The sequence below is a fragment of the Ascaphus truei genome, chromosome 5 (genome assembly GCF_040206685.1).
Source record: "Ascaphus truei isolate aAscTru1 chromosome 5, aAscTru1.hap1, whole genome shotgun sequence".
Taxonomy (NCBI): domain Eukaryota; kingdom Metazoa; phylum Chordata; class Amphibia; order Anura; family Ascaphidae; genus Ascaphus; species Ascaphus truei.
In genome coordinates, this window is record NC_134487.1 from 123,789,148 (window position 1) to 123,814,636 (window position 25,489).

Below are 25,489 nucleotides of genomic sequence, written 5' to 3' on the forward strand. Positions count from 1 at the left end.
TCAAAACAAGTTGAATGCTTGGGAGAATAAACCCCTGTGACATATTTTAGGGAAATCATTTTTTTGAAGAGAGTGCTAGTATTAAAGGCTGCTCTATGTCAAAATGATTTGTAACTTTTTGGGGCCAACATGAAAGTTGTACATATTTATACACAACTACACTTGACTAATACATGTTAGGACATCCACAGATAATGAAACCCCCATCATAGAGCTTAAGACACATACAGTATTGAAGGGTGAAGTTTTTACATGACACAACACCTTAATGCTTTTGGGAGACATAACTGGGCGTGTTCCTTCCCAAACATGGTATGTACAAGAAACGTTAAAGAGAAAAACAGAGCTTTATTTACAGTGATGATTCCAGTTTGACTTGAACAGTAAAGTATAGGGAAAGCACAGGTACCCAATGCATGTTCAACAACCACAATGTATGCATAACTGTCTCATCAGAAATACATAGGACTTCTACCAAATGCTGCTGAAGTGAGCAACGTAACCAACTACGCTGCAAGCAGGAATGGGCTGGGAAATCAGACAGACCTGTACACTTCTGCTTTCTGCAATATGTGCCCATCCCCAGTGATGATGAATCGCTCAATATTCCCCCCCACCCCCCTTACACACAGCATCTCGCAAACAGATGGAAGGGCCAAGTCTTACCTGGGTGCAACATACTTTGGAAATAGAAGATGACCAGGACGAAGGATCCTAAGCAAGTGACCAGCACCATCCGGCAGACCCTGTTCATCCTCATTACCTCCAGGAGAGCTTGCTTCATAGCTTTGTCAGGCTGTGGGGGACGGAGGGAGATGGAGGGAGATGCAGGTAGTGTGTGTGAGTGTGTGTGAGTGTGTGTGTGTCTGTGTGTGTCTGTGTGTGTCTGTGTGTGTCTGTGTGTGTCTGTGTGTGTCTGTGTGTGTCTGTGTGGTAGGGGTGCCGCGCTATGGGTTTTATGCAAAGAAACTTACCAGGTGTTTAGTGTCTTTCCTTATATTTGCTGCAAGGAAAGTGTGCATGAATGTGTATACAGGCAGCCACAGGACATGCTTTTATATATGTATACAAGGAGACAGCGGCACCACTGCTTGTGTATATGGATACAATTGCGCTTACATTAGTCTATGCTAAGACAGGGTGGTATATGTATGTGTATATTTATATACAGTGATTCACCAGTTCCAATTGTGTGTAGCGTGATGTGCTCAGTATTGGTATATGTTGCGGTGTCCGTGTGTTTGCATTGTAATGCACTGAGCCTGTGTGATGCACTGAGTGTGTCTGTCCCTGTGCTGTGGTGTTGGTTTGAGGATGCTCTGGGTGTCTGCATGTATGTGAATGTGGCACCCAGCCGCACGGAGGGAGGGAGGGTGACTCAGTAGCAATAGGAGGAGGAGGAGTGTGCTAATGATGTAGAGGAGTGCTGCTGCTTGTCTGCCTGCACACCGGCCAGCTCTGCTCTGACACAGGGAAGGCGGGAGGGTGACGCTGGGCCTCAGGGCTCCTCCTCCTTCTGTTTACTAGATTCAGCAGCACTGCCATCTGCTGGGCGCTTATTGTCCCACACTCACCTGCAGTGTGTGGTGCATCTGCTCAGCCCATTGTATAATCCCTATATACTGCACGTGTGTCAGTGGTTTAAATGCTGTAAAACACGTAGTGCTATGTGCTTGATTTCAGGACATTGTAAACGTGTAAATAACAGGGCACAGCTCTTTGTAGAAGGGAAATGTAATCCCTTTTTGTTTAAGGTTTAAGTGGAATTAAACATTTAGTCATATGCAGCGGGGCTGTATATAAAAACTGGTGGTACTCCTCCTTACCAAATATAATCGTACTATACACGTAGACACACACGTCCACGCGTATATATTAAGTGGTCTTTTGTAGGGGAAAAGGTGTTAGAACCGTAAGCATAGAAAGATTAATTAATATCTAAAGTAAGAAAGCGAATTCCACATAAAATAAAGAAAGCTGGTAGAACGGGCATTTACCCATTCCCAGTTAGTATTGAAGACCCCTTCCTAATATTGTATAGTCACTATATGGAGTGTATGTTTTTTCCTAAAATGTGTTCCCCCGCAAATATAGTTTTGTGTTAAGACACTGACTCTGAAAACAATGACACTGATTTTTTTTTTTACGCCAGGGGCCTGGTTCAAACCCCTGGCGTCAGCTCCTTGCAGGGCCGGCTTGTAATTCGGCGGGCCTTGGTACCGGGATCTCTAACCATCTCTCCCACATCTCCTTCTGCTCCTCAACCCTCGATGTCACAGCATCGCGTTATCACGGCAACATGACGCCATTTGCCGCTGTGTTGTCATGGCGATGCGTCGTTGCAATCAGAAGATGCAAGAGGAGAAGCCAGAGAGAAGGTAAGAGGCAGTTACGGAGGCCCCTCGCTCTCCCCAGCAATCCAAGCGCGGGGCTTCTGTGAGGCTGCGATTATACCATAAAATGCCTGTGGTGTCTCCCGTAGCGAGATCACGCGGTGCAAAAAACAAGTGTCATACAAACGTGACTCCGCCCCGATGACGCGGCGCACACTCCACGCGCTTCCCTGTCTCTTCCCCGTCAGGTCCGCCCCCCAGGCCCTCCTCTCCCATCAGGCTCTTCTCCGGGCCGCTCCTCCCCTTGCTGTGACAGGCCTCAGCTACCCAGACACCTTTCCCCTATCAGGTCCTCCCCCGGGCCGCTCCTCCGTTCCTCCCCTTGCTCCAATAGGCCCCAGCTTCCCAAACACTTCCCTCCTATCAGGTCTTTCCTCTGACCACTCCTCCGTTCCTCCCCTTCCTCTGATAGGTCCCAACCCCTTATTTAGTCTCCCCTCACCACTACCTCCTTGCTCTGCATAGCTTCTGTACCTTGGTGCTGTCTGCAGTTGCCTGGCCCCTTTTGTCTTTCAGCCCCTCTCCCTGGATATTCTGCTGACATCCCTGGATATTGATATTTGGCTTTGGACTTCGTTTATGCTGCTCTCTGGTACCCTTGGACTTGGCGTTGGACCCTTTATCTTGCAGACTTCTATATCCCTTGGACACGGCTTACGGACAATCTACTTCGCAGCTCTCTCCACTCCACGACCCAGGCTTACGGACACTCAACTACACTGCTCTCTCCATTCCACGACCATTGGCTTACGGACTATACCTACCACCGCTGGAGTTGGCAAGTACGGTACTCTTTCTATTGTTGTTACCCGGACCATCTACTCTACTTCCACACTCCGGCTGTGCCCCCGTTTACTGTTAGGTGTGTGGTATTATCCCTTTCCACCTCAGTCCCGGTGTCTCGTATGGCTTGTGGGCAGGCCGAGCGTTACATTATGGGTATAAATATCTGGTGTGTTTATTTTCTGTAATGCAATTACCTTGATAAAGTTACAATCTGGTACTGAATGTCGACTTTCCACATGCATTGTTAAACTTTGCTCCTTATTATCATTGGGTTTTCCTACCATTTCTTTTTGCACTATACATTTTTTTTATAGGGCTGGCTGGTTGTGAGACCTTTTCTTTGTTGATATTTGTTCTTTGCATGTCAGTATACCAATTGGGTGTATGCGTTATAAAAATATATTAAGTAATACAAATAAAAAAAGTTTAAAATCCTATATGTAGAGGACACCTTTATTATTGTAATGAAATCTATTGGAGGATGTGATACCTTTTATTGTGCTAATGTACATCATAGTTTATTCTGCTCCACTAGTCAATTGGTGACAACACGATTATTCCGTAGACCTTCCTTGGGTTATATTTCAGTGATAGTCCATCATGGACTTTTACCATGTTTCAGGACCCTCCAGAGATAAATGTGTTAAAGAAGCTATGACAGCATAAGTACCTAATTGCTTTTACCTGGTAAAATTCAAAAGTAGTTTGCCCATCCGTATGCTTGAATCTGCATTGTTTCATCATATTGTAGGACACTCCAGCACTGATATGGTGCAAGTGTTGCCTTTTAAAATGCTTTTGATGGTAGGGCTGAGAAACTCTCTTCTGCATATGGCTTTAACCACTGCTGCCAAATTTAGCATCGAAAACAAGTTGTTGCTTTTCTGCAAGTGTCAATTACGTTCACAGACAGCCCGCGTTTGCAGTGGTGATTTGGGGGAAACCACGGTCTGTGGGGTTGGTGGGTGTGGAATGTGAATGCTATTCCAAAATAAAACCCATCATTGTCACAAGTTTACATTATATGTTGTTTTTGTCTAATTACAGAAAACACAACAGACACGGAGAACATACAGTAACCGTATTGTTAAACAGAGTGACCTCTTTCCCTGTCATGGCACCAGTCACGCATTTAAAATAATGTGCAGATACTGTATCTATAGCAGTGAATGGATTACAGCACTGGAGCCTTAACCTCCACTAACGACATGAAACACGGCGCGCTATTTTAAACTGTACAATAAAAGCCCATTCCTAAAATAAAACAGTATGTTCAATCTGTTTCCACGTGCCATTGTTTTGTATGCTTGTTGCCCATGCACTTCTCCTGCACTGACACTGAACACCATTCCCATCTACAAACCTCTCTACCCTACACCCAGCTGTCCTTGGTTTTCTTGGAGCGCAGGGAGTGATGAACAATGGAACAAGCACATTGATTGACAATTACTTTGTTCCTAAATATTCTTTTATTTCTTATACTGCAGGCTCCAGAGATATCGACTTGCAGTTTTGAGGTCTCTTGTGAAGCGGATTAAATGGAGTCATTTTATCTCACTAGCTCCTTCCGATTCTTGGTGTTTGGACAGAAGGAACGTACCACTATTTCTTCATTGATGTGAGTAGATGAAACCACCTTTGCAAGGAAAAGGGGTATTGTCTCGAGGACAATCTTGTCCTGGTGGACAATGAAAAAAAGGGTCTCACAAGACAATGCTCTAACTTCACTCACTCTTATTGCTAAAGTTATAGCCGAGGTAAACGGCCTTCATTTGATTGATATTGATATTTGATATTTGATATTTGATTGATATTGACTGTAGTGTCTCAAAAGGAGGTCTTTGTAATGCTTGCAAGACCAAATTTAAATCCCATCATGGAATCAGATCCATGATTCTAGGTCTTATCTTGTGTGCAGATTTTATGGACTGCGGTATATATTTTTGCTCAGCGATATGTTCCTGAAAATATTTGCTGAGTGCCGTTACTTGTTGAAGAAAATCCAGGATGTTTGGAATTAATCCTAATTGTGGGGAACTTTATGATTATTAATACACCATGATCTGATGATTGAGAATATTCTGTAATAAATCTTAGATGTTACTGGTTTCCTGGCCTTAATCAGCGTATCTGTCACTTGTGAGAAACCTATAGTTGTTGATTGATCGGTCCCTGTGAGAGAAGGTCTGGGAAGATTGGAAGAAACCATGGGATGTCTTTTGACATCTGTTAGATCTCTGAACCATACTCTCCTTGGCCATGCTGGGGCTATTAGTATGGCATTTATACCCTCATTTCTGATCTTCTGTAGTGTACTTTGTATCAATGGAATCAGTGAACATATATAAACAAGCAGGTATCGCCAATCCCTGGACAGAACATCTATTCCTGTTGCCTGCTAATCTTAGTGTCTGGGGGAAAAAGAAATGGCACGTAGTGTTGTGTTTTGGTGCCATGAGATCTATTGATGGTTATCGCCCTAGTGAGCAATCCTATTATGAAAATCCATTGATCCAGAGACCACTCCCCCGGGTCTATAATATTTCTACTTAAAAAATCCACTCGAACATTCTGGTGTTGCTTCAGTTGGTGACCAAATTCCTTTGAACATTTCCTGGTAGTTGGCTTCCTATCATGAAGAGCTTGCATCTGTTAGAAGAACCCTTGATCGGGCTTAATGACTTGCCCTTTGAGAAGTTGGCCTCTGATTCCCACCATCTAAGTGAATGATGAGTCACTGGCATGAGAGGTACCCTCTGGGACAGATCTGGCATATCCTTGTTCCATCTGAAAAGGAGATTGTACTTGTAAGGAAACGGGGGACGCGTCCCCCACGGCGTGTCCCCTCCCTTTCTGGATGGACTCCCGCAGCGGCTGCCCCCGCTTTGCCCCGTCGGGTCTCCGCTCTCGGCGCCCGTGCACCACTGCCTGCTCTGCCTTCAGCAGCACACGCTGCCGCACTTCCGGGTCGCGCGCACCCAATCTTCTATCCCTCAGCCTTTCACGGGTGGCTCCGCCCCCACTCCCATCGCGGAACGCTCCGCCTCACATCCCAGCCACACACCTGGCTTCCTCCTCCTCTCTGTCCCTGAGCCTATCCCTGGAACAGCCCGGACACACCTCCGCTCCTCCTCTGCCCTCCCTTGGTCAGCCATCCTTTATTACCCCAGTCCTTCCTCTCCTTCCTTGCTCTGCATAGCTTCTAGTAGCCTTGTGCTGTTTGGAGCACTGTGCCTGGCTCTCTTCTCTGTTTCCAGTTCGTGATTGTGATTCGGCTCGTTTGCGTACCCCCTCTGGCTTTGGACCCCGGCTCCCTTCTGACTACGTGTACCTCTCTAACTCCTGGACTTGGCTACGGACTACTACTTCGCTGTTCTCTCCTTCCCTCGATCCACGGCTTACGGACTCACTTCTCGGACCTCTGGCGCCCCGGACTCGGCAAGTATCTAACCACCCTTCTCTCACCAGACCCGGCAACGCACCCTACCACACTCCGGGCATGCCCTCACTGCTGTGGGTGTGTGGTATACTCCCTTCCACCTCAGTACTGGGGACTGGTCTGGGCTGCGGGCAGCACAGCGTTACAGTACTGGAGCCTTCTTAAATGAAATAGAGCCCTGGGTACTACTTCTATCAAAGCCACCATCTTTCTCAAGAGCATCATATTGATGTTCCATAGGATACTTTAGGTCGCTCATCTTTCGGCATAGATGACTTATGCTGTCTCTTTTCTGCTGGTAGATATACTTTTGCTGTTGCAGAGTTGAACTGCAGCCCAAAAAATCTCAGCCTCTGTGACAGGGTGAGTCTGCTCTTTTTGTAGTTGACCAAGCATGCCTGTTGAGACAATATTTGAATGATGGAGGAAACAAGCTCATCTGCTTTCTCTCTGGATCTGGCTCTCATCAGGATATCATCCAGGTATGGGATTACAAATATTTGTAGTCTGATGTGGGTAACTGTGACTGCCAACATCTTTGTGAAAACTCGTAGGGGCCAAAGAGAGGCCAAAGGGAAGAGCTGTGAACTGACGATGCCAATTGATGAGATTGAATCTGAGAAATGTTGCGTGTGTGATGGATGGGTATATGTACATACTAATCCTTGACTAGTGGAATAGAACACTTTGGATCCTCGGTACCCCTTTGATCACCTGCTGTTTCACTAGATTTGTTAAGCATTAATAGAGAGATTGTAATTTCTGAGGATCTTTGGGCATGGATGACTGAAGGAATCTTGAATGCAGGTTTTTTCTAGAAATTCTATTGTGTAACCACTCATGAGGACTTGGAGTATTCAGCGATCGGTTGTTGATTGGATCCCAATCAAACACTTTAATCTGCCCCCTACTGTTACTGTGTTCAAGAAGGCGATCTGCTCAATCTCAGAAAGAGGCATTTCTGGAAAAGGATTTACCAGCTCTATACCATTGTCTTCCTGCCGGTGAATCTAGATGTGCAACCTTCTTGACTGATAAGTAGTCTTTCTCCTTTGAATGACCTGTAACCTCCAAAGTATTGCCTCTGACATCTGGCTGATGTAATAAAACTGGGTTTTCCAACTTGAGGTAGGAAGATTCTCTTACCTCCTATGAATCGTCCCAAAAAGCATTTTTTGTAGGTGTATGGCCGCGCTTATAGTGCCGGTGAAGGTGATGCGATGTCGCCCGAAAACAAATGCATTGTCGCCGTCGCGTGCGCTTATAGCAAGAGCGATGGCGACAAAGCGACGGGGTGACGTGGCGATGCGATTTTTGGTAGCCGTAATTATTTGATTTTTCAGGGGCTGTCGCCTCATGTGACAGCCCCTGAACCAATCAGGAGCCTAGTCGCCCGCGCCGCCGCCGCAAAGCGAAATACAACTTTCGCTTGCGGCGACGGTGATGTCACGCGTCACCGTCGCAGGCACTATAGGCGCTGCCTAACCCTCCCTGCCCATCTCCTAGGTAGTTTACATTCGTTTGCCATATTTGGCTAATCAGCATAGTTTACCTCAATTTAGGGTGCTGGATTCAGGCGGATGGGCGATGTTGTAGCAATGGTGAAAATGATGGGTGCCAGGAACTTTTGTAGTACAACTCCAGTCTTTATTCAGGTCCCCAGGCACCGGGACATTTCACACACATACGCGACATAGTTATACGTTGCTTTACATCACTCTTTGTTACTCATGACACGGTATCCCTAGATGCCCACTCAGAAGGAGGGGTATATACTTGGCTGGGTTACTTGTATTGGATCCGGACCCATTTCGGAGTAATTCCGATATACCCCATCTACTCTGGGCCCCTACTGGGATCCTGAACTGTTCTGTGCAGGTGAAGACTATACCGCTTTCCTGATCAGGGAATCGTTACTAAAGGAGCAGTTTCCCGATCTGTAACATAAAACAGGGGGGTCTGATCTCTCCTCCCCGAGGCTCCTCTTGTCTTCCAGGACAGGGCCAGTGCAACCACTAGGCGACTTAGGCAGTTGCCTAGGGCAGCACATTTTGGGGTGTGGCGGGAGTGGCATCAGAAGAGGGCGGTGGGCACAGAGCGGCTGGAGAGGAGGACGGCAGGAGCGGAGTAGGGCAGTAGAGGATGGCAGAGGAGGACGGCCGGGATGAGTGTGCCCCAGCGGTCCAACCCAGAAGTCTTCGCTGTCTTCCGGTGTCTGCTGCTGCTACAGTGCAGCTCCTACCCAGCCGTCCTGCTCTGCTTCCGCGGTCCTCCGTCCTCTTCTCCTGCCACCACCCAGCATCGTCTTCCTTTGCTGCCCTGCTTCGCTCTTGACGTCTTCTTCTCCCATTGCCTAATACCATCCTCGTTCTCCTCCTCCTTTCCTGCCCTGCTCCACCTCAGTTCACCGTGAGAGGAGGAAGAGGGGGGTGAGAGGAGGAAGGGTTGAGAGAAGGAGAAGGGGATGAAAGTAGTAGGAGGATTGGTGAGAGGAGAAGGGGGTCAGTGGAGGAGGAGGGGTGAGAGAGGAGTAGTAAAAGGGGGAGAAAGGAGGAGGAGAAAGAGAGGAGGGGGTGAGAAGAGGAGGGGTTGAGAGGAGGAGGGGAAGGGTGAGAGGAGGAAGGGGTGAGAATTAAGGGGGGTGAAAGGAGGAGAAGGTTAGGTGAGAGGAAGAGGGAGTCAATGCAGGAGGACGAGGTGGTGAGAGAGGAGTAGGAGGAGGGGGAGAAAGGAGGAGGGGGAGAGAAGAGGAGGAGAAATAGAGAGAGGAGGATGGTGAGAAGAGGAGGTGGAGGAGGGGGTGAGAGAGGTGGAGGAGGGGTGAAAGAGGTGGAGGAGGGGTGAGAGAGGAGGGGTGAGAGAGAAGGAGGGAGAGCGGAGGCGGTGGGAAGAGAGAGGATGCGGAGAGAGAGAGAAGAATGAGTAGGGGGTGAGAGAATGAGGGGGAGGGAGAGGATGAGGAGGGGGTGAGAGGATCATGAGGGGAGGTTGAGGGGGGAGGGTAACAGGTGGAGAATGAGAGAGGGGAGGGTTAGATAGAAAGGGGATGAGAGAGGATGGGGAGGGAGTGAGAGAGGGGAGGGGGAAGATGAGGGGTTGAGGAGAGGAGGGTGAGAGAGAGCGAGATAGAGGAGGGGAGGGTGAAAGGGAGGATAATGAGGGGGGTTAGAGGATGAGGAGGGGGGGTTGAGGAGGAGAGGGTAACAGGGGAGGGTGAGAGAGGGGAGGGTTAGAGAGCAAGAGGATGAGGAGGGGTGAGAGAGAGAAGAGGGGGTGAGAGAGAGAGGAGGGGAGTGAGAGAGGGAGGGGGAGGATGAAGGGGAGAGAGACAGGAAGGATAAGGAAGGTGAGAGAGAGGGAGGATGAGGAGGATGAGAGAGAGCGAGAGAGAGGAGAGGAGGGGAGTTTGAGAGATGGATGGTGAGAGAAAGGGGGGTGGGTGGGGTGAGAGGGCTTAAGGTTAGCCCAGGGTGCCGAATACCCTTCACTGGCCCTGTATCCGGGACCTACTTTTCAGAACCTTTGTCCTCTCCTATATACTTCCCTGTAACTTATACTGCTCTACTATTACCCTTTGGGGGGTTACATTGGTAAGGAAGTCTGTGTTCTATCTACAGATGGGAGGAGCATATCCCTCATCTCATGCGCTGACATGGAGGAACGGAAGAGAAATCTATTTAATGGGGCAGTTCCTCCTAGAACCAAAGTGAATCGCAGCGTCATGCTTAATGGGTTAAATAAAATTGATCCACACAATGAAAAAAACAAATAAATAAAAAGACAGACAAGTATACATCTAAATATTAAAAACACAAAGACAACCAGAATTTAAGGAACAATTAAGAGGGGCGTCACGGTAGAGTCCATACGGAGAAAAGGATGAGATATATCAGGTTTCATTAGGATTATCACTATTATAAACTAAAGAATAATTTGAAGAATGGGATTTGATTAGATTGTTATGATATATAAACTCTAATTATGTCATCTCCCCCTTAACTCCTGCTATCCCTTTTAATTTATGTATCCCCCCCACCTCTCTCCTGATCCAAGAACGTTGGCTATTTTATTGAAATGTTCTAATATTGTTGTTAGAACCTTCAATGGCTCTGCCACAGCCAATGTTCTTGAGTGTCTTTACCATGTTTACCAAATCTTTTTGTTTTAGATAAAACGGTTTGTAAACTTTTGTAGATAGAGGCACAATTTTTCCATTTGCTGTTTTGTTAAAGCTACTTAGGTAAACAAATTAAGGGTAAGAACAATAATTACCTCATTAATTAAACTCATTCATTTTTTCACACAGGAAGCCAGTAACATTTGTTCTTTAAGGGTAATTGAATATTTCTATGGAAACCAATTACATTCATAAGCTCTTTTCTTGCCATGTGGAACTGTGGAAGATTGTGTAAACACCTTTATAAAAAATCCTGAAACAACAATTCGTGTCCCGTTTACGGCTAAATGTCTGTGGTTGCTAGGAGCCACTTTTACTCTGAGAAAATGTGATCGTCAAATAAATAAAAATAGAAACAGAAATAACATATTCCAGACTGTTTACTTGAAACCACAAGAGACAAGAGTGAATCACAAAATACTTGAGCATATTTATTTCTATTGGTTTCTCAGTGTCCCCATTTCAATTTTGTAGGCAGTGTTGGCTAATTGCTGTTGCTAGCTACTGTACCATATGAATACCTTAGTATCCCCACAAGGGGGCAGTTGAAATAATATTATACAAAATAAACCGACAGATCCACCTCCCTGCCCAATTAAACCATAAACTGGCAAATAACAGTTCAGATCCTGCGCACCTACCAATTTGGGCTAAAAAATATATTTTTTCATATATTTTTTTTAGCCCAAATTAGTAGGAGCGCAGGATCTGTCCTATGGTTTCCCATATATGTAAGGCCAGTCTGTTTACCAGCAGCATACTTCATAGCGGGAGGAGCGCGGTAACATGTACAGACTTCCAGAAACTGGTAAATACCTGGTAGACCCTGTAAATGTCGCATCAGCTCAGGTAAATCTGGTCTTTCGCCCTTATAAAGAGGGCACAATAATCACAATCTAAAGAGAATAGGGATAAAGTAGTAGCACAAGAAAACTGCCTGCTCTCCATGTCACCATCTCCCTGTGCCTCAGACACCCCCCTCCCCCCCAAAAAAGAGAATGCAAGCTCTTTGGTGCAGGGGGCCCATGTGCCTACAAAATTCTACATACAGGGTTGCGTCAATTCTCAGCATTATAAGAACAAAACAAATCTTACCATTAAACTCTGTTACCTTGAATGAAGTATTTGGTCTAAGGGAATTAATTCTACTATTTAAGGATCGTCAGTTAATCTTCCCCTAAAGAACAAAAAACAGAGGAAGCATCAATCTTAAACTCTCCAGAGATCAATTTCTACCTTTGTAAGATCTTTTGGAAGGGCAAAGAGGTCGCTGTCTTGCTGCCAGTGCAAGTTATTGTTCATGTCACCCTCTATACGTTGAGAATATCCATAACCACTACACCGTTTAAGATAAAGAGGTACACTTTCTGCCCAGTTTTTCGTGTTTGATAAAATATTGACCATGCTGAGAGATTGCTGAAAATGATCATGCTGGTTAGGGACCAGGATTGAAGATGTGAAGGCAGTACCTGTATTATTTCCCATAGAAGGCGAGAACAATGCTGAGACGCATCACTATGCATTGTAATAGCCAGTGCCAGTGTAACACATTAGGAAATGTATTAACCACTCATCATAAACTGGACAATACATTTGCAAATTCCTTATTCATTTTGGATCATTGCAAACTCACTATTGTTAATCTCCCTACACTGACATTTTTTTTAAAATATAATAATTATTGTAAAAGGGTCTTCCCATTGCATTTCTCATAACAAATCTAAGATTTTTTTTTATGTAGCATAGCCTCCGGCCACTACTTATTTTCCTGGGCCCTACCAGTGTAAGTCCTGCATTGCATGTGTACTTCAACAGCTACAGACGTGTATACAGAGCTGTCTTATCTCCTACAACCATGGAAGCTACCTCAGAGGATCCTGACAACTTTTACTACCTGCCTGATGGGGTCCTTGTGGTTACGTTTGAGGACAGGACGCATCTGACGCTGGGGGTATGTGCGCTATGTGGTACCTCAGGAGAAGAGTTACAGGTATTTCCCAGTGTGCTGTATGTAAAATACCGTACTTCCAGCCCAGTCCCAAGAGAACCTCTGGCGATGTCATCCCTGGGAACGCTGGAGAACCACAAGGAAGAACCCCTGCTCTATTGCCCAGTAGACCGTGTCCCACCGCTACCGATCCAGTAAGTTGCTCCATGAGGGAGAAACCTGCAAAAGGAATCGTTGCTGCCGGCGAATCCGCCAACAAGACCCCGGGCATCCCAGAGGTATGTGCTAAAATCTTCCACGTACCCGTTTGGACGTCGAGCTGCAGTTTCCGGTGATTGACACCTGGTCACCCATGGAGGTCCGGAACTTCGATCCGCGCTGGGATCATGCACACGCGACTGCCGACCTGTTGCTGCATCACCGGAAGGAGATGCGTGAGGTCCGTGCTCAAGCTGCCACCTATGTGAAAGCTGCTGAACAACACTACGACGCGCTGCGGCTGCTGGAGCAATTTCCTTGGGACGTGCCGGCCGGCACCACCCCAGATGACCACAAAGTTACACCGATTAAAGCTCTACCACCAGGAGAAGAGAAGGCTACAAAGCCGTCCGGCCGGATGGGCTTACCAGCTGCTGCTACCTCTCCAGTGAGTGCTTTGTCCTCTGACTCATTTTCTCTGCCGTGCCGAGGGAGAAAATAAGAACGGAGTTCCCATGATGCTGCAGTCGTTGCTGCGGCTGGATATAGTACTGCCAGGGGCTGTGGCATATGGAGCCTTTGCGGACTGTGGACACTTTTATTGCTCCGTCTCGGGAGATCTCTATAATCTCCCGGTTCCAGGACAATAATGTGCCCGTTCTGCCTCACAATGCCATCGTACCACCTTCTGATTTTCACCCTAGCGTTAAATCTATAACCCCTATTCAGACCTGCTCTGTTATGAGGCAGGGTTACAAGCACAACCCAAGGGTATAAATACTGGCACTTTCCCAAAAGTGGGTGTATCTCTTTCCTCCCCCTGTGGAGCGAGTAGCAGCTACCCTGGGTCTCATTAGGAGGCCTTAGGAGGAGCACCATGCAGAAGGCCTGGTACGGGCCTCAAGCCCTACCAGTAATACCTTCACTAGGGGAAGCAAGGAAAGTGATGTACCTGTTGTAAGATCCTGAACATGTAATAAATACCAATAAACATCTATCAGAGTGATTCACTGTCTTGGGCTAAAGAAAGGTGTCAGTCTGGGCCACCCTTCTATCCAGATAATCCATGCTGACTGGAGGTGCTGCAATCAATGAACAAAAGTACCCTGTACACCTGTCCTGATGATTCCCCACACCACCGCGGAAGTGCTCAGCCCTCCTGTTACCTCACAGGTACGCACCACACCGCAGTAAATATGGAGTAGCAGACCAAATCTCACTTAGGGTGGGGGTAAAGGGGCTACATTTATATATATATATATAAAACTAAACCTGTGTATAAATATATAGGGATAGTTTATGCACAATACCACTACTTATTTTGTGATGCTTCAATCACATTAGGGCTCTCCAAGCTTAGTTCTCAAGTCAAGAGCAAATATCAGGCCAGGATTTGATAGAATACATAGCCAAGCAAGTCAATTGAAATGTCATAAGGAATGGTGAAAGATGGCCTGCTGGTTGCTCTCAAGGACGGAACTTGGGGCATTTTGGCCTAAGGGATCAGATGTAATTTGCTGAAGTCTAAAGATGCACAATGCGCAAACTGTATGGCAGTGTCTCGTGTTAGTAAGCTTCTCTCATTTTGATAAAGCATTCTTATAATTTCAGTTCTAGTAGAGCCTTTTTCGGGGGTTGGGGGGGAAGGAGCTTGGAGGGGGTTACACATCAAATGCTGTGCATAATCCATCTAAAAATAAAGTTGTTAGACCACAGTGGGTCTGTCCTACACAGGAACATGAAAAAAACTGTTAATTGGAAAGTGGGACGGGGCGAGCTAATCTTATAAGATTAGCACTGTAGTATTGTACTATGTATTTTGTCACATTGTATGTCGCACTGGGCATTTCTGTCGTTTGTTGTATACATTTGGCCACGCTCATCAACACTCCTTTTTGACACAAATATATATGCTGTATATATGATGTGGTGGGTTTTGGGGTTCTTGAGTTTGCTGGGATTGGGTTTATTAATTTTGATTTTCAACTGGTATCAGTTGTTTGGAGATTGGTGGCCCCTCCTCCCAGGGTTTAAGATCACCCCGCTCCACTTACCAATTAGCATTTTTTTCATGTTCCTGTGTACATCAGACCCACAGTGGCCATTCTCCACCAGCAGAGAGGTAAATGAGGATTTTCCCAGGTAGTGTTAGGACCTGCAAATTGGTCATGCCGTGACGTTGGCTGCAGGCTTATAACTCTTTGGCCAAAGGGTTTAACTAAATGACACTACCTAGTCACTGCACCGCTACAGGGATTTTAAATCTTCACTGTAAATATAGTTCACTATGTATATTTTGATCTGTATGTAATAAAATTATTATTTTTGTGGCCCATTGGACAAGTTTTAGAGTAGAGCTGATCATGTGGTTATTTGATTACCGCCTGAGAGATAATATATCTCATGGAATAATATATTCCCACTACATTTCCTCATTTGTAATGAGTGCAATATTTGGCACCTTTTTTTTGATCCCTGTGGATCACCATTTATATCTATATGTTCATTCCCTGATGCACCTTGCCTTTTATAATTACAATAAACTTAGGATATCGAAGGTGAGCGGTTTGGTCAAAAGAGACAGCTGTGTGATGCTCTCAAACACCAGACCAAAAAGCTTCCATAAGCATAACTTGATTAAATGAAAACCATTGTTGAAATACCCTTTTTGTATGTCTTGATATACCCACACCTCTTCACTGTTATAATAAACAGATTTCCACAATATTTTGACTAGCTGGTATAGATTCCACTTGCACTGCGGTGAGAATCAACACATACTCGTGTTCAGTCACATAAACACCGAAGTGGATATAATAGGAGTGTATGAGCAAGAGTATAATACCTCACGTTAGTGTGGTATACTCCTTATGGAATGTCCATCTCTTCCAGGGTACAAGTGTGCCTTCGTTTTCCAGCAGCTTGGAAATGAAAAGAATGAAAAGCAAAGCACTACTTGCACCAGTGCATGAACAAATAAAGAGTTAGGCTGAGTGCGTGCCCATAAAAAAGCTATTTATTGGTTCCAAATAAAAGCAGCTACATGGAGGGGTACACCCATATACCTCTCCATGTAGCTGCTTTTGTTTGGAACCAATAAATAGTTTTTTTTATGGGCACGCACTATGGGCCTAACTCTTCATTTGTTCATGCACTGGTGCAAGTAGTGCTTTGTTTTTCATTCTTTTCATCTACGAGCGGTTTAGTCAACCTCTTTTTTTTGTATTGCAGGCAGAAGATCAAGGCAGGCGACAGACGTGCAGAGTTGGGGTCATGAGCTGAGGTCAAGGCAGTGTAACGGGTGCTCACCACAAACAGGACGGGATCGCGAGGCTGAGTTGGGGATGTTAGAATACACCGACCTAAAACCGCGAAACTGCGTCCGGAGTGCAGAGTGGTAGTCGTGTAGCCGGGTCAGGGTAGGAGAGGTCAGAATGGTTGTGTTACTCGCCGTGGTCTGGGATTGGAGAAGTCGGATGGTCGTTGAGCGTAGCCAGGGTCCAGGAGTATAGAAGGTGGGAGTCCAAAAGCAAGCCGAGGTCAAGGGTCAGAGAAGGCACACGTCCAGGTACCATCAGAGGTCAGGTTCAACGAGAAGGTAACAAGCAGAATGTGCCATGCAAGGAAAGCAGCAGGATGCTTGAGGCATGCACTTCGTCACAATAACAATGGTTATGCTCAGCCAACTTGGCGCAGTGATGGCTGAGCATATAAGGAAGTGATAGCCAATGGCAGGGCTGCATCAGGCTGTGAGCAATGAGTAATCAAACCCATTCTATGCATTGGTAGGCAGGGGCGGAGTGTACAGCAGGTGTGGGGTAATAGGTAATGGTATTAACCCTATGAGTTTCCCTGGTAGCGCAAGTCGGCGCGTAGGTGCTTGAGAGCGAGGGAGGTTCTCTGTAGCGTAACGGGATGCATCGCAGGGCGGAGCATAACACCGATCCTGGTAGGGGTAGTGCGGTGCTTGCGTGTGAGGCGCGTCACCCGAGACGTCACGGGATGTGTCACAAGGGCGGAGCCTAAGCCCGATCCGTGCAGTGTCCTCACGCCTAGGCACGTCACCTGTCTCGTCACGGGACACATCACAGGGGTGGGACCGAAACCCAATACTTACAGGCAGGCGGCAAGATGAAAAGTCGGGGTCACAAGCAGAGGTCAGCAACAGGGAATCCAAAGGCAGATGGACAAAAAAAAGACACTGAAGGAGCGGTGAGATATAGGAGACCCATTTAGAATTTTACACCTCAGTTTTTCCACCATTACAAGGACCTGTCCAGTATGCCACACATTAAATCATGTCATGGTTCCATTCATATCGCTTTAAATATCTAGCCTTTTCAAAGCATGCCCACTTAGTTATAATGGGGCATTGCCATGTCCCAAATGTCAGTCTTATTATTCACCCATACACGCAAATGTTCATGAATATACTCAGTTACTCACTAACCACCATGTACTGCCAATTCAGATTCGCTTGATTCCTTACTGGCAAAGGTTGTAATCTGTCTTTTTTTGGCATTATCAAATACATTGCACTTGAGGTCTTAACCAGCTCCAGCTGCGTAGAATGTAACCTTCAACATCATGTTTTGTGTGAGATTATCTCTGCAAGAGATCTTATATACCGGCATGGATGGTCAATAGGATAGGATCATGCAGTGAACGAGATATCAGGTACCGCTCAGTACTCCTGCTAAGCCTGCACCAGCGCTACCGACATGCGTTTTGCTCCACCCTTAATGGTGGCTTCATCCGGGCCTTCACTAATTGATTATATATCATGTTTAAAGGCATCCTACAACCATTTTTTCTGGCTTTTGATTGGTGTTTGCTTTTTAATGTTGGATTATTTTGTGACTTTTGTTTTAGAATAATGCAGTTTATTTGGATATTTATTCGTGTTTTTTTTGGTGTTTTAATTGTTTATTCTGGACATTATTTTGGATTTGCTTAATTGATTGGTATTAATTTGGTTGTGTTTACTTAATTTGTTTTTATTTTGTGATTGTCTGGAATGCATAGGAGAATAGTTGTAATTGTTTTTTTAAAATTGATCATTGACTGGCATAGTGTTAAATCATGCTCATATTATATGGACATGATGTACCCACTGTGCCATTAAATTGTTTTATTGCCATTTATTATATATTTATTTGGCAATGTTATGTGTTTTATTTGGGCCTGTTGTTTTATTCCTTCACCATTTATTGTTAGTGGGAAATCATGCCCATATTATATGAGCCTGATGTACCCACTGTACCAATGAATGGGTGAAGGGTAGGTATAGTGGGTCCGAGGTGGGTGGTTAGGCCTCCTGGGTGGGTAGTGGGGCAGGGTGGATTAACCCCTTAATTACTATAGCGGTGATTAACCACTAAGGTGATTAAGGGGCTAGGGGTCATTAGATTGTAGTTATTATGTATTGTTGCTGACATCGGAGGACACTTGGGAAGCAGGGGGTCCCCGAGGCTGAAAAAATCACCTGGGAAACCAAAGCATAGGAGATACCGGCACCCCATAACGGGGCCTGTATCTCGGGAATCAGGGGGTCCCTGGACCTGAAACCAATGCAGTTCTGCTCCTGAAAACCCTTGCTCATCTACATGTAGCCTGGAGCTCCCGTGGCTCCTGGAGACCCCCCTCCCCTTGGGCAGCTCGGTCGCGGGTGTCGAGAGACCCGACGGCTGCTTCCAAGGGTGGGGGCTGGAGCAGGGAGCAGCGCGGCTTCTCCTGCCTGCGGCCGGTTGCTGGGGACGCGATCGGGCGATTGCTAAGGCCGCAATCGCGTCTCTAAGGTCCCGGCGGCCGGACAAGCAGGGCGCCGCCATTGAGGACACTGTTGCGCATGCGCAGGGACGCGTAGGCGCAGGGACAGCCCCCGAGACAGGGATAGCTCGCGCGAGAGCAGGGAAAGTTGAGGGAAGGTCGAGGCAGCCCGGGAAAGCTTGCGCAAGCGCAGTGAAGGTAGGGAAAAGCCCGCGAACCCCTAGCCTACCAGGGAAGGCTCTGAGCTGGGACTACATATCCCAAGAGCCTTTGCGAGCCCCATGTGACCCCAGGGAGCCAATAGGGCTTAGGAGACCCCTGGGAAAAGAGATACATTTGGCGGGCTTGGAGCACGTTAGATCAGTCAGAGGAAGGAACAGACAAGGGAAGGAGGTAGGGTACAGGAGTCAGGGACTCCCCTGTACTAGGCCAGCACCCCCTTGGTCCGAGATAGCTCAGCTCCCCAGTAAGGTGAGTGTTGCCAGGGGCAGCCCTCAGGTTAGGGACCCTGCCACTTACATTAGTGGGAGCTGGAGAAAGGAAGGTTACAGAGAGTTGGAGTCAGGGAGCTGTAGGGAAGTAGGGTGCGGGGAGCGAGTGCAGCTTCTGCCCCATATAGGTACCTACACCCCAGGTAGGCCCCAACGCCCCACTAGTTTAGTGGGTAAGTGCTTAGGGAGGCCCGAGACAGGGACGCTGCCCTTTAGCATAGAGTGCTGCCTTGTCAGAGTCACGGCCGTTGGTGCTGTGAGGTCTGACAGGCAGGCACCTTGTTGCGCAGCACGTTGGCTGCAGCCTCCAGTGAGCTACAGCTTGCTGCTGTAGGCGCTGGGACTAGTTAGCAAGTAGTGAGGCTGAAGGGACTTGGGTAGTTAGGGGAGTGGGACAGGTCATTACCCCTGCAGGCCCATAGGAGTTCCTCCAAGCCACTACAGATTGCTGTACTACAGGGACAGGCCCTAGGTTAGGGTTCCTGTCACGTTAGTACCACTTAGATTAGACAGGGACACAGCAGACGCTGCGGTTCCTGCTAAGAGGTTCGGACCCACGTTGGGGTCCACAGAGACTGTTTCAGGGTGGGATCGCCCTCGGCGGTCCGCATGCAAGGAGGACGGTTGGGGATCAGATGACGCCATCCTACAACTGATCCTTTGTGAAGTCCGTTGGAGATCCGAGCACGGGAGTGCTCGGCAGGTACTATCTACTACACAAGTGCACCAACGGGCCCTTAGCTTAACTGTGACTGCGCAGTCACCCATTGACTCTCTGCAAGAGTGCGGGACATTGGGTGGGGATTCTCGGGACACTGGGTGGGATCACCTGGTGTTGGGGAAGCGTCCTGCGTGACGCAGTAGGTGTCTCCTCGAGAGAGGGACACAGGTTATATTGTGGTACTGCCGTGATATGTTGTTTGCATGTTAGTAAAGTCCTTAGTTATTATATACCCGTGTATGTGATTATTGTATTGTCCTGCGAGGAACCACTCCCCCTCTGGTGGGAGCCATCGCAGGTGGAGGCGCTGAATTGAGTAAGTGGTTACCCCTAGTATAATTGCCCCAGGTTCCCCATGGCGGAAGCTCAGCCCTCCTGCGAGCCAACAGGTAATGCACCACACCTATGGTAACACCGTATGTTCCTTGCACCCACATCAGATCTGCGATTGGGGGGGGAATACCCGTTACATTTGGAGGCGCTGCTGAGAGAGACCTGGGGTGCCCTGTTTTCATTTTTTCCAAATTGGCCAATTTAGATTTTTCACCATGTTTGGGCCTGCAAGCCATGAGGCCCACGAACGAACCAAGAGGACAGAAGTATCCCCGCGACATGTGCTAGTAGTAGGGGATGTTCCCAGTAGTGCCGTGAAGTTGAGGGAAATTTGTGAGGCCTTAGGGAGACTCCTGGGCATAGACCAAGGGTGGAAGAGGATAGAGCACCGGTACGACCCCACTGACCAGTGTTGTAGACTATGGCTAGTAACGGATCAGGAAATATGCCGGGTAAATGTCCCTCCGACCTTACATTTCCCAGGGGCCCCACCAGGAGGCTACCCTCTTGCATACTCAGAGAGCCTTAGTGAGATTACCAGACCTGTGATCAAAATGGAGGCTCCCTCATCAAGGGAGTCACACCTAAAATGGCGTCTCCCGCCCAAGCAGGAGAGCACATGTGCTGCTGACTGCAAGCCTGCACCAAATTGTGTTGCAGAAATCCGTCCGGGACTGGCGGGAAAACCAGAGCTCCGCCCCCGCAATGTGAGTGACTCAGTGATAGAGCGTGCCCCTCCTTTACAGTCCACCAGGGGGAGCAAGCTCCGTGAACAGCGATCAGCAACCGCTGTTCCCACTAAAGACAGTACAGAATGTAGAGAAACACACCCGCAGTTGTATGGAGCATGGCGGACAAAAGGAGGGAAAATACCCTTTCTTCTGTGCCCGTGCCTACAAAAGGATTTGAATCTATCTGGTGGTATGGACTTTAACCCCTTTAGGCTACCAATAGAATGGCGGGTGGCAGTGGTGGCTGATGACGGGTGCATAAGATGTGTTTGTGACCAGTGTGACTTCCCAGGTGGCAAACCGACCTGGGGTCCCAAGTGTGCTTGTTGCGGAGCACAGTTTCTAAAGCCTGTGCTGCTGCAGTCTACAGTCCCAGATCCCAAGCAGGAATCTCAGATGGCAGAACCCAGAGATGAAGATGCTGTTACTTGCTCTACCCCAACCACGGAGGTGGAGGAGCTGACAGACAAGGCTGCCCTAGTCCCCCGTTGCAACCAAGAGGGAAGGACTGAGGCCCAGCCAGCTACGGAAAAGGACGAACCATCGGTGGCGATGCGCCTACCGGCGAACCACCCCAGCAGTGAGACAGAGGAATCACAGGGTAAGGTGTCTGTACCCCCATCTTCTTTCAGTGAATTCAGCCGCCAGCCACTCGTGGTGATGCGCCAGCCGGCGGACCACACAAGTGAAGTTGGGGCCAAAGAATCACCTACTTCGGTTACAGTGTATTCAGGTGCTGTGAGCCCGTGCGCTCCGACTCAAATGGTCCCAGGACTGGAATCCAACGCTCCCGAGTTTCAAGCCAGTAAGTGGACTGCCCCAGAAGTGCCGGGGGCAGGTCCTGAGATAGCCGAGGTGGGAACTGACAGCGTCCCCGAGGACCTGTTGGCCACCGTGAATCACCGCAGTGGTAAGATAGCTACCCTTTACCCCCTGTCAGGTGAAACAGAGACTGTGAGAAAAGAGACGTTGTTCATTTCTAGCTTCCCAGTGGAAGCCTTGCCAGTCGGTAGGGACCAGGACTGTGTAGCGAAGGAGTTAGTGAAAATTTTCTCCTTGGAGCCCAAAAAGGAACGCTTCGTTCACCATGTAGTGGACCGCGGGAAAGGTCCTGGCCTCCTGGTCTACCGCATCCAAACCGCGGATGACCGGGTAAAGGCCTGTTTAAAAGACATTGTGCTACTCCGTCCACCAGGGGGAGGAAGTAGCGAGGAACCAGTGACTGTTGCCCTCCGGTGTGCTCTTCAGGAAATTTTTCTGGGGGAGGCTCACGGACGCAAAAGTGAGGTACCCCCACCTGATCAGTTAGGGGCACCCCACAAATGGTCTCAGCAAACAGCTGACGCTCAGCTGGCCTCGGGTATGGTATGTGAACTGTATTGTAACCTGATGTCTAAAGTCACCAGTGATAGGTTGTACATATGCCCTGCATTTTCATTGTATAACTGTGTACCAGGTTATGTCTGCCATCCAAGCGAGGTCGTTGGAGTTTCACCAGGAGGAGAGTGTAGCCTGGAGCTCCCGTGGCTCCTGGAGACCCCCCTCCCCTTGGGCAGCTCGGTCGCGGGTGTCGAGAGACCCGACGGCTGCTTCCAAGGGTGGGGGCTGGAGCAGGGAGCAGCGCGGCTTCTCCTGCCTGCGGCCGGTTGCCGGGGACGCGATCGGGCGGTTGCTAAGGCCGCGATCGCGTCTCTAAGGTCCCGGCGGCCGGACAAGCAGGGCGCCGCCATTGAGGACACTGTTGCGCATGCGCAGGGACGCGTAGGCGCAGGGACAGCCCCCGAGACAGGGATAGCTCGCGCGAGAGCAGGGAAAGCTGAGGGAAGGTCGAGGCAGCCCGGGAAAGCTTGCGCAAGCGCAGTGAAGGTAGGGAAAAGCCCGCGAACCCCTAGCCTACCAGGGAAGGCTCTGAGCTGGGACTACATATCCCAAGAGCCTTTGCGAGCCCCATGTGACCCCAGGGAGCCAATAGGGCTTAGGAGACCCCTGGGAAAAGAGATACATTTGGCGGGCTTGGAGCACGTTAGATCAGTCAGAGGAAGGAACAGACAAGGGAAGGAGGTAGGGTACAGGAGTCAGGGACTCCCCTGTACTAGGCCAGCACCCCCTTGGTCCGAGATAGCTCAGCTCCCCAGTAAGGTGAGTGTTGCCAGGGGCAGCCCTCAGGTTAGGGACCCTGCCACTTACATTAGTGGGAGCTGGGGAAAGGAAGGTTACAGAGAGTTGGAGTCAGGGAGCTGTAGGGAAGTAGGGTGCGGGGAGCGAGTGCAGCTTCTGCCCCATATAGGTACCTACACCCCAGGTAGGCCCCAACGCCCCACTAGTTTAGTGGGTAAGTGCTTAGGGAGGCCCGAGACAGGGACGCTGCCCTTTAGCATAGAGTGCTGCCTTGTCAGAGTCACGGCCGTTGGTGCTGTGAGGTCTGACAGGCAGGCACCTTGTTGCGCAGCACGTTGGCTGCAGCCTCCAGTGAGCTACAGCTTGCTGCTGTAGGCGCTGGGACTAGTTAGCAAGTAGTGAGGCTGAAGGGACTTGGGTAGTTAGGGGAGTGGGACAGGTCATTACCCCTGCAGGCCCATAGGAGTTCCTCCAAGCCACTACAGATTGCTGTACTACAGGGACAGGCCCTAGGTTAGGGTTCCTGTCACGTTAGTACCACTTAGATTAGACAGGGACACAGCAGACGCTGCGGTTCCTGCTAAGAGGTTCGGACCCACGTTGGGGTCCACAGAGACTGTTTCAGGGTGGGATCGCCCTCGGCGGTCCGCATGCAAGGAGGACGGTTGGGGATCAGATGACGCCATCCTACAACTGATCCTTTGTGAAGTCCGTTGGAGATCCGAGCACGGGAGTGCTCGGCAGGTACTATCTACTACACAAGTGCACCAACGGGCCCTTAGCTTAACTGTGACTGCGCAGTCACCCATTGACTCTCTGCAAGAGTGCGGGACATTGGGTGGGGATTCTCGGGACACTGGGTGGGATCACCTGGTGTTGGGGAAGCGTCCTGCGTGACGCAGTAGGTGTCTCCTCGAGAGAGGGACACAGGTTATATTGTGGTACTGCCGTGATATGTTGTTTGCATGTTAGTAAAGTCCTTAGTTATTATATACCCGTGTATGTGATTATTGTATTGTCCTGCGAGGAACCACTCCCCCTCTGGTGGGAGCCATCGCAGGTGGAGGCGCTGAATTGAGTAAGTGGTTACCCCTAGTATAATTGCCCCAGGTTCCCCGTGGCGGAAGCTCAGCCCTCCTGCGAGCCAACAGGTAATGCACCACACCTATGGTAACACCGTATGTTCCTTGCACCCACATCAGATCTGCGATTGGGGGGGGAATACCCGTTACATACACTAGTATTAAAATTGAAATGAAAAAATTAAAAATTCTGGCGAGATTTGCGCAGGGAGAGGCGGTTAAGGCCTTTTCGGAGGGCAGACCCAATCGCCGCCGGAAACCCGCCATTTCTGAAAATGTTATCACTGGTATTCGGGCCTTTCTGCATACCGTGATAGCAACGCTGCCAAAAATGGCGATTTAAAAATCCTGGCGATTTTTTCCCCCGGCGTTTACTGCATTTAAAGGCCCTTAGTCTTTTCTACAAAGTCACTCACTTGACAATTGCCAGATTTACAGCATCTATTGTTTTGACTTTTGTGCTGTGACCACAGCTGTCCCACCAGCTACATATCCACTTTTAACCAAAAGATCTTGCAGATTTGGGAACCTTTCGTCCAAATGTGGCGGGGGGGGGGGGGGGGAGTACAGTCTTGTTAGTGTCACAATCCTGGCATAATCAACTCCCAGATAAATCTCATAACTGATGTACAGTATTTTGGCACATAAGACTTCCATATAGCAATTGTTCTCTCACATTTCTTAGCTCTGACGTAGCCTACAAAAAATATATTTTCTTTTTCATAACCATTTTATACATAATAAGCTTTTCATACAGCGAGATTACATATTCACATTCCTAATCATGTTTCATTTTCACTTTAGCCAAATAATACTCTTCGGGGAACCCTTCCGTCAATCCTTTACTCTCTTGCCTGTGGGTAACTTCTTAGCTCCCAAAACTCTTCGCTCTCTCAGCTCTCAGTAGTCCTACTCTACTCAATTAACCCCTTCCATCCCATAGTTCCCATATCCTATGACATTTCCTAGTAGTGGGATTTAGGAATGAGGTACAGAAATATATTTTCTAGAGTAATCCCCTAGTCCTGAATCTGTACCATGATTTTTGCACGAGTTTCAACAGTTTCCACAGTGGAGCCGTTCCTTCTAAGTCTGAGGAAGTGCCCCACAGCAATGCCCCTAACAAGGGCTGGCGCATGGTGGCTAGTAGCTAATAAGAGACTATTAGAAGCTGTTGGTTTTGCAGAATGCATCTGTCGCTATTGGATTCCCTGAGGCTTGTTAACTTAACAGGAGACGAGGTGGTTTCAAAATGGCCAAATGAACAGCGGTCTAGGATATATTTGACAAGATTCAAATACAG

The 25,489-nt window shown here is 48.2% G+C and overlaps 1 protein-coding gene and 1 long non-coding RNA gene across 4 annotated transcripts in view; one reads left to right on the forward strand and one right to left on the reverse strand.

Annotated features, from left to right (window-relative positions):
* Nucleotides 1-1,448, reverse strand: part of CHST11 (carbohydrate sulfotransferase 11) — a 311,027-nt gene extending 309,579 nt beyond the window's left edge. Inside the window, exons 1-2 of one of the 2 annotated variants that reach the window (XM_075600580.1) lie at nt 975-1,448; nt 682-796 (exon numbers count right to left, since the gene is read on the reverse strand). In XM_075600580.1, coding sequence (XP_075456695.1) covers nt 682-796; nt 975-1,022 — 163 coding nt within the window. In that variant the 5' untranslated portion in view covers nt 1,023-1,448. Of the gene's footprint in view, nt 1-666; nt 797-974 lie in introns of both variants that reach the window. The other variant, XM_075600579.1, reaches the window with a different exon arrangement.
* On the forward strand, nt 617-4,439 carry LOC142495302 (uncharacterized). Of its 2 annotated transcripts, XR_012801712.1 has the most exons (4): nt 617-831; nt 2,153-2,378; nt 2,910-3,255; nt 4,227-4,439. It is a non-coding gene; the product is annotated as an uncharacterized LOC142495302 (long non-coding RNA). The 2 variants fall into 2 exon arrangements; XR_012801711.1 differs by lacking the exon at nt 4,227-4,439 and having other exon boundaries at nt 2,910-3,616.
* Nucleotides 4,440-25,489: the final 21,050 nt, after the last annotated feature.